The sequence below is a fragment of the Antechinus flavipes genome, chromosome 2 (genome assembly GCF_016432865.1).
Source record: "Antechinus flavipes isolate AdamAnt ecotype Samford, QLD, Australia chromosome 2, AdamAnt_v2, whole genome shotgun sequence".
Lineage (NCBI taxonomy): Eukaryota > Metazoa > Chordata > Mammalia > Dasyuromorphia > Dasyuridae > Antechinus > Antechinus flavipes.
In genome coordinates this window covers 273,762,770-273,771,955 of record NC_067399.1, presented here as the reverse complement: position 1 = coordinate 273,771,955, position 9,186 = coordinate 273,762,770, and the positions used below count along the sequence as shown (strand labels likewise).

Sequence of the window (9,186 nt, the reverse complement as noted above, 5' to 3'; positions counted from 1 at the left end):
TGAGTCAGGCGGGGGAACCTCGAGTCCTCTCCTTGTTCCTTCCGGAATGAGAGGGAGTCTTTCTTCAACACCTGAGGCTCTGGGCTACTGCACGCAGAGCCACGTGAGGGCCAAGTGTGGATTGGGGTTTTTTGGTTTTGTTTTTTCAGCCTCGAAAGCCCAAGAAGGCAGGTAGTGGTTGCGGGGACTGTCAGATGCGAAACCCCTTCTCGCTGTCCCTCCCCAGACCTCAGTCTGTCCGTGCTAGTCCCCCCACACTGGGAATCCACCTGTTTATTTTTAACTAGAGTTTTAGACCGTGGGGAAAAGCTGATTACCTATTAGAGAGGGCGCGAAGGAACTGGAGAGAGGCGAAAGAAATTCAGTCGAGTCAGGGAAGGATCCCTGATACTGACGTGGAAGTGGGGCCCAAAAGGGGTGGAGGAGATTGGAGGGAAGAGTCAAAACCCTCCAGTCTTCGGGTAGGGAAAAGACTGAAGAATTAAGACCCCAGAGAACGAGGCTGAAACAGGAATCACTTGGCTACTCTCGAAGAGGATAGTTTCAGTAAGGGGGCTTCCCCATCATTTCTGGCCACAGATTTAGGAAATGAATACATGAAAACAGGAATGATGGGAGGAAGTGCAAATGTCTCCTGTCCTAAGAGGAGAATCGGTTTAGTTTTGCCAGACACAGAGGTTTCGGTAACTACAGCCAGCCCTGGGCATAGAAGTTAGGAAACAGAGCCAGGTTTAGCATCCCAAAGGGATGTGCAGCTCTGTGCAGTAGGATGACCTGACTCCCTGTGTCCTGTTCCCCTGGACTTGCAAGGCGGGGTTGATCTGTGACACAGAGACTACTATGGACAAATCTGGGTGAAGAGAGAAAGTTGCTGGCCAGGCAGACCTAGAGAAATGAGCTCAAGGCTTAGACAAGATAAGGTGACTTTCATGGGGAGTTCCCCAAAGGGATTTCAAGGATCCCTGATTTACAGCTGTGAGATACAACCTAGGCTGCAATCACACTACACTTTAGTTAGTGGTATTGAAGAGTTGTGGCCAAAAAGGTCGTTTCACTCTGCATCCCATCTAGTGAGTGATGAGCTTCTGAAGTTGGCTATCCTGGTCCTAGAACAGACAACATACAATCTGTCATCTGACCTAGAGGAATTGAGAGACTGGTGTCTGACAAAGGAAAACAGGGTTGGGAGGAGAGAGGAGATATGGCTTGGAGTAACTACTGTCCCTTGCAAATGATGAACAGAAGTGCCAGGTAAAGGGGGTCCCTGATCATTAGCACAGATCTACATTCTCATTCAGTATTCATGATGCATTTAAGACACTATTACTTTGCCCCTTGCTCTCTAGAGAGTGGAGACTTCTGAGAATACTTGGCAAACATGGGGGGGGGGGGAAAGTCTAGATATAAAACCTGATGAGATCTAGTGACGGAATCAGTGGCTCAAACAAACTGGCTCCAGCAGACAGGTTTTATAACCCACCAGAAGAGCAGTGTCCAGTGCGAGCAGCTCCACTATCCTTAGATAATCGCCAGGTGATGTGGAGAGACCCAGAAAGTGGTGAATGGAAGGGACCAGATAGGCTAACTGCTTGGGGGAGAGGATTTGCTTGCATCTCTACAGGTGGAGAAGGAATCAGATGGGTGCCTACGAGCTGCATTCGCCTTGTCCATCGCAGAAAGATGGAGCAGACCCTTGAAACAAAGGAGAACACCCAAGAAATATCGGGTGGTTCTGTTGCTGATTGTGCTCACAAGAATTATTAGATTCTTGGCACATGAACTAATGGACAATGGAATCCTATTGGACTGTTTCTAGGACTTATGGACATGTGTAAATTTTCAGATTGATTCTTGTTATTTGTTACATTACTACTAGCCTGTGTTATATTGCTATGTGCTCATGTAAATTATGTATAATGCCTTCCATATTGATGGATTTATGTATACCATGTATATCTGTTACAAAGTTCTGGCCCATATTGATGGATTTATGTGTACCCCCTCAGAAACCCCCTATGTTTTAAAACAAAAGAAAGGGGGAGATGTTGGAATCCTTACTAACTGCTAAGTAATTAGAGTTGATCTAATCTTACAAGAAGTTGTTTTGGCCAGAACCTGAAACAAGGTACTAAGTAGAACTAATCAAGACAAGGCTTGTGTTCCCACCTTTACTCAAAGTCCACACCTTAAAGCTCTTTGGGCCAGAGAGCACTATGGGAGAAAACCCATAATCCCATTCTCTCAGAAGGTTCACATATAAGGCGAGACAGCCATTCCAGAATACATTTTTTCCTCTTGGCTGGCTGATCGCGCTAGACTCGAGAGAAACGACTCTGCTGCAGAGAACACTTTTGGGATTTCAGTGGAGCTACGTCAGAAGCCCCTCTCCGTGGCAAGTTGGTGCTGGGCTCCCCAGAAGGAGATAAGAGAGATCTTCCATCTCTGTTGGAGGCAGAAGAAAGCAGAGGCAGAGGCTTATAGGATCCTGTTTGTGGTGCTAGTGGAGGAGAGAGTGGCAGGAGAGCTGGCAGAATTTGGCAGTTCTGTAGCATTGTGTATTTAGTTTACCATTGCGTCCTTTGGGCCTTGGTCCCCTTTCCCAGATTAAAGCGCCAGGAGAGCACAGGCTGTACCTTAGCTGGCCTTACCAGCCCCTGGCAGAGTCCTCTTGGTAACTTGAATGGTATTTGAACTGGAGTTGTAGGTGAAGCAGCTGAGTAAAAGGCCCCGGCCACGTGGGGTCTCTGCCCCCCTGCACTCCCCAGAAGGGGCACCCCGAGTCCTCTGGCTGTCTTAGAGCTTGCTAAGCCTTTGCCCTCTCTTTCAGATTGAGGGAGATCCTCATGGTGGCCAGCTCGAACATAAAGACACCCATGATGAGCGTGCCGGTGCTCAACACCAAGAAGGCCCTGAAGAAGGTCAAGAGCCTGAAGAAGAAGCTGACCAGAGTGTGCTTGGGCGAGGTAACTGGGAGCTGGGGGCGGTCCTCCGAGGGACCCCGGGGCAGATTGGGCCGACACGTTCGTTACCCACTAGTAGCCAAAGGGCAGAGAGAAAGCTGGCGTCAGGACAGCTGCCAGCTGGGAGGGAGCTGCAGGTCCAGGCCCCGATCCCCTCCCCTCCTGGACATTCATTGCTTCCTAGGTTTCCTTTCCTGCCAGCTGTGCTGGAGGTTCCAGATGCTGGGTTAGGGCTTGCAGCGATGCGTCTGGAGATGCACAAACACACAAAGGGAGGGAGGGCTCTTGGTGGGGTCCGTGGTGGCCCCCTGCCCCCAGCCAGTTCTCTTGGAGTTCCAAAGGCCTGGTCAAGCGCATGTCCTTCTTTTGATATGGCTGCAGGTACTGCAGAAAGTTGATGTCCAAGAGTCCTTCTGCATGGAAGAAAAGAGAAGCAAATACCGGGTCTACTGCATTCGCTTTAATTTCCTCCCCTACAAGTATTACCAGCAGGAGAAGTACTTGCGACCTACAGACATTCTGCATTTTGTAGAAACAAGGTCAGATTTCTAGCTGCTTTTGCTTTGCTCTATAATTATATTAATAATACATTTATATGGCTTGGAAGGTTTGCGAACTGCTTCTGAAAACAATTCTGTAAGGGAAATAATGGTATTCCTGTTGGAATCCTTACTAACTGCTAAGTAGTTAGAGTTGATCTAATCTTACAAAAAGATGTTTTGGGCAGAACCTGAAACAAGGTACTAAGTAGATGGCTCAGTGGATAGAGCACCATCCTTGAAGTCAAGAGGACCTGAGTTCAAATCCAGCCTCAGACACTTAACAATTCCTGGTTGTATGACCATGGGCAAGTCACTTAACCCCAACTGCCTCAGCAAAAAGCAAAAAGAAGAAGAGAAACAAACAGAAAAGAGAGAGAGAGAGAGATTATGGGTAGTTCTACTTAGTACCTTGTTTCAGGTTCTGCCCAAAACATCTTTTTGTAAGATTAGATCAACTCTAACTACTTAGCAGTTAGTAAGGATTCCAACATATTCCGATCGCACAGATGAAGAAACTGTAGTTCAGAGTTAGTCAGCAAGCACTTATTGAACCCTTACTGGATGTCAGGCATCACGCCAAGCACTAAAGGCACAAAGAAAGGCAAAAAAAAGTGTACGAGATGTCTGCTGTGTACATGGAAGGTCATCTTAGCGGGGGTGTGAGGGGCGGGGTATCACGAACTGTAGTTAGGAAGTGTCGGCCCTTGTTGATCTCTCCTGTGCTGACCCTCACAGTCTCAGAGTGGGGTGAGTGAGCTGAGACAGAAGTCTTGGGGGCAGTTGGGGGCTTAAGGTAAAATCCAGCCCCTTCTTATAGGATCCTGGGTAAGTCACCTCTCTTCTCTGCATTATAATTTTCTTTCGTAGAACTACAGGGCTAGATTCAGTTCTTTAGTAGCTCGTCACTCTGTAATGGTGCTGAGGAGAGGGCGGAGTGTTAGAGTTCAAATGTTGGAGTTTGTTCTTCTCAGGGCACAGCCGGTTTAGAGGCTTAGAGCCCTTCGGATGTCTCCAAATCCAAAGGTTCTGTCCTTCAGCCTCTGCCTCTGCTTTCTTCTGCCTCCAACAGAGATGGAAGATCTCTCTTATCTCCTTCTGGGGACCAGCACCAACTTGCCACGGAGAGGGGCTTCTGACGTAGCTCCACTGAAATCCCAAAAGTGTTCTCTGCAGCAGAGTCGTTTCTCTCGAGTCTAGCGCAATCAGCCAGCCAAGAGGAAAAAATGTATTCTGGAATGGCTGTCTCCCCTTATATGTGAACCTTCTGAGAGAATGGGATTATGGGTTTTCTCCCATAGTGCTCTCTGGCCCAAAGAGCTTTAAGGTGTGGACTTTGAGTAAAGGTGGGAACACAAGCCTTGTCTTGATTAGTTCTACTTAGTACCTTGTTTCAGGTTCTGGCCAAAACAACTTCTTGTAAGATTAGATCAACTCTAATTACTTAGCAGTTAGTAAGGATTCCAACAGGAGATAATAAAAGATCTGAACTTTTATCACCTGGCTGTGTTCTGAGAAGAAAAAGCTCACCACATTTTGGCGTCCGAACAGGGACAAACAGACCCCTCAGTGGATTTCAGTGTAAAAGCTCCGATCCTGATTCAAGTGGAAAAGCCTCTGATCCTGATCCAGTGGAAAAGACTTCAACCCAGAAATTAGGGTGAGTGCAACAAAGAAATTTTGTTAGAAGAGTTAAAGTAGAATTTCAGCTAAGATGGGACAGATATTTAGAAAACAGCCTGTTTCTGTTCAAGGAAAATGTTTAGAGAGCATTGTCAAAGTTATGGAAAGCCAAGGTTTAATTATAAGTTTACAGCAAATCACTGAACTTTTACAAACTGTAAAGGACATATGTCCTTGTTTCTCTCTTGATAAGGAATTAGATCTAAATGAATGGAAATTGGTTGGAGAGGATCTTTGTCAATTCTATGATAAAAATGGGCCTAACTCAATAATTAATACATATAATGTAATACAATTGGCTATAAGAAGTTATTTAAGTGATAGAATGATGAAAAGGAAAGTACAGGAGGAAGAAGTACCAACTTTATTGGGTGAAAAGGAGGACGAATCAGATGAGAATGGAGTTAATTACAATTCTGAGTATGATACTTCACAGCAGGAGGAATTAGGTGATTCCACATCTCATGACCCTCCCCCTGCAATTAACCCTTCATGGGTGGAACAAGGGGGAAGGAGAGAGACAGAAACACAGTCAGCTTCTCCTGTAAAGCAGAATTTGACAAGATTAGAAAAAGCATTAATTAAAGCAAAAAATGAAGGAGAAGATATATCTGATTTTATAAATGCATATCCTGTGATTGAAGAGCTCAACTCCTCAGGTCAAAAAAGGAGAAGATACACTCCTTTTAATTTGGAAAAAATTAAAGATTTGAAAAAGGGTTGCACTCTTTATGGGGCTACATCATCTTATGTGAAGATGTTACTAGATAATTTGTCTTATGAAATCCTAACCCCGAATGACTGGAACAAAATTTATTGTGGCTTTCGGAGTTTCATGAATTATGTAGGATTCAAGCCCAACGCAATAGGCAAACAGGAGCTATTGTACAAGTTGCTTTTGACCAACTAACTGGAGAAGGTCAGTATGCAGAGAGTTCAGAACAGATTTATTATCCCATAACAGTGTATGAGCAAATTTCTAAGGCTGCAATAAAAGCTTGGAATTCTCTCCCTGGACAGAAAGATGGAAATAATGCTTTCACAAAAATAGAGCAAGGTCCCAATGAACCTTTTGCAGATTTTGTGGGACGTTTACAAACAGCTGTAATAAGAACCATTGGAGACAATGCAGCAACAGAAATAATGACTAAACATTTGGCTAAGGAAAATGCCAATGAGGTTTGCAAAAGAATTATATGGGGGCTAGACAAAGATGCTCCTTTAGAAGAAATCATAAGACGCTGTGCCACAGTGGGCACAAATGCTTATTATGCCCAGACTATGATGAACATGGAAAGACAAGGTCCTTCTTGGCAGAGGAATTCTAGAGAAACTCGTCGATGTTTTCAGTGCAGAAAAATTGGACATTTGAGAGCTCATTGTAGATATGGAGATAGAGTGAGAAGACAGGGTGAGAGAAAACCCAAAACCCCATGTCCAAAATGTAACGGAGGCTTTCACTGGGCCTTTAAATGTATATTGACCCAGAGGAATGAGAGGCAGGGCCCAGCTCTAAAGTATCAATCAAAGGACAGGTGGGGCATGATAGCAGCTGAGGTTATACCCAGAGAGACTTTAGAAATTCAGGATTCTGATGTCATCAACCAACAGAAAAGCAATCAGGATTACAGTTGGGAAGAATACAGGCCTTTTAAGACAACAAGACAATATCCAATGCAAACGACTCCAATGTAATTACCAGATGATGAGGAGAAATCCCAAATTTGGTAAATAGAAGGGAATTAGATTAACTGCTTGGGGAAGAGGATCTGCTTATATTTCCACAGATGGAGAAAGAATCAGATGGCTGACTATGAAACTGTTAAAAAGACTTTTAAAAGCTTCAGGAATCATTGGATTTCCTAACACAAGATGAAACTGTTTTACTTCTTGAAAAACCAGCAAGAATCATTGGGTTCCCTGAGATGAGAAATTGTTGATGAGACTTTTGCAGTACTTCAGGGCTTACAGGAACTATTGGATTCCTGGCACATGAACTAATGGACAATGGAATCCTATTGGACTGTTTCTAGGACTTATGGACATGTGTAAATTTTTAGGTTGATTCATGTTGTTACATTACTACTAGCCTGTGTTATATTGCTATGTACTTATGTAAATTATGTATAATGCCTCCCATATTGATGGATTTATGTATACCATGTATATCTGTTACAAAGTTCTGGCCCATATTGATGGATTTATGTGTACCCCCTCAGAAACCCCCTATGTTTTAAAACAAAAGAAAGGGGGAGATGTTGGAATCCTTACTAACTGCTAAGTAATTAGAGTTGATCTAATCTTACAAGAAGATGTTTTGGGCAGAACCTGAAACAAGGTACTAAGTAGAACTACCCATAATCCCTCTCTCTGGAAGGAGCATAAATAGGCCAATGGGCCAGTCGGAGAGGTCTTCAGAGGAAGACGCTACAAGTCGAGATTTCACTGGAATGACATGAAGACTGGAGCTGGCTGGAGGCTGAAGAAAGCAGAGGTAGAGGCTGAAGGACCAGACCTTTGGATTTAAAGACATTTGGAGAGAGCTCTTGGAACCAAGTAGAGAGATAGGCCTCTAAGCTAACCGGGCTATATTGGAGATAATAAAAGATCTGAACTTTTATCACCTGGCTGTGTTTTGAGAAGAAAAAGCTCACCACAATAACCCTATGTAATAAACTGAGGCACTTCCAATAAAGATCTGTATCTTTTTAGAGATTTACCTAAAGCATGGAGAAGTTAATGACAAATTTGTATCAGAGGTGAGACTTGAATCCAAGTCTTTTTGGTCTGGGGTCAGGGCTCTTGCAACCATGACATATTGTTGTTCATGATGTAGTTGCAATAGGCACTAACCCATTTAACAAATGAAGAAACTGAGATTTTAGAGTTTAAGGATCACATAATTGTTAACTGTTAGATATGAGGTTCAAAGTCAGGTCACTCTTGTTTTTAAGTCCAGAAACTTAGGACAGAAACAATTGTGTAGATAATGCAAAATATAGAGAATTGAAAAACAAACCTTTTTTCTCTCTGGGATCTTATGTTGTTTATTTGTACTTTAAATATGAGTGGTATTTGATGTCTTGGGAATTCACAAGAATTCAAATGAATAAGGCAGCCATTCTATGAAGCTGATGACCTATGAGAAGTTGGCAACCTTTGCAATTACCCAATGTGCCCCTTGTTACACTCCTGTCCATGTTCTGTGCTATCCAGAGAATGAAAATGTTCTCACAATAATTCGAGATTGACCCAAATTTGCTTGCTGTCATATCTTCCTTGTCTGGCAAGAAAATGATTAATGTAAATGTTTTGGTTTAAAAGAAGGAAATCCCAGTTATTCTTATATCCCCACTCCTGATGAGCTTCAGACTAAAATTCCATGCTGATCTTTGTAAACACAGTTATTACTAATGTGTTATTTAAACAATTTTCAAAGAAGTCATCCACAAAGGAGTTCCTTAAATCAAGGAGGTGATGTTGTTCCCAAAAAGTTATTATCAAGGGAGTTACTTAAAGCCATGGAGGAGATGTCAAGTGGAATTTTTTACCAAAGGAGTTAATTAATCAGAAAAGAAAATGATAATCAAAGAGATTGGAAGCAATAATCACGATGGAATAAATCTCTTAGAAATAACTGAATTGACTATTACTGGCCTACAGAGAAGTATATGGCAGAAGAGATGTAATATATAAGACTAGGGCCATCAAAAGAGAATTTAGAAGTCACAAGTTACCTTTCTGGTCCTTATATGATTTCATGAAACTCTGACCTGAAATGCTTTTATCCACCATACCCAGTGAGGTAAAGAATGTGAGGATGAGGTGGTGAAGATGGAGAGATATCTGTTGATTCTTTGCTTGGGGAGAAATTTAATTCTTATTAATTGCTTGCTGTGTGCAAGACACTGGATAACAAATACTCTTTCTGCTTTTAGATGGTAAACAAATAAGGCAGCTGTAATTGAACATTGAATTCAGAATAAAAGGACCTGGGTTAAAAA

At 43.0% G+C, this 9,186-nt stretch overlaps 1 protein-coding gene across 3 annotated transcripts; it reads left to right on the top strand.

The window, feature by feature from the left end:
• The first annotated feature begins 299 nt into the window (after positions 1–299).
• On the top strand, positions 300–9,186 carry LOC127549249 (DNA-directed RNA polymerase I subunit RPA1-like). 3 transcript variants are annotated; one of them, XR_007950541.1, is made up of 5 exons: positions 300–1,251; positions 2,828–2,963; positions 3,342–3,499; positions 5,051–5,159; positions 6,794–9,186. XR_007950541.1 is itself a non-coding variant. In XM_051977104.1 (4 exons), exons 1-4 carry the CDS (start codon positions 1,202–1,204, stop codon positions 4,636–4,638), a joined length of 411 nt encoding a protein of 136 aa, XP_051833064.1. In that variant the 5' UTR covers positions 300–1,201; the 3' UTR covers positions 4,639–6,262. The 3 variants fall into 3 exon arrangements, 2 of the variants coding, with proteins under 2 accessions (XP_051833064.1, XP_051833065.1); XM_051977104.1 differs by lacking the exon at positions 6,794–9,186 and having other exon boundaries at positions 4,572–6,262; XM_051977105.1 differs by lacking the exon at positions 6,794–9,186 and having other exon boundaries at positions 5,051–6,257.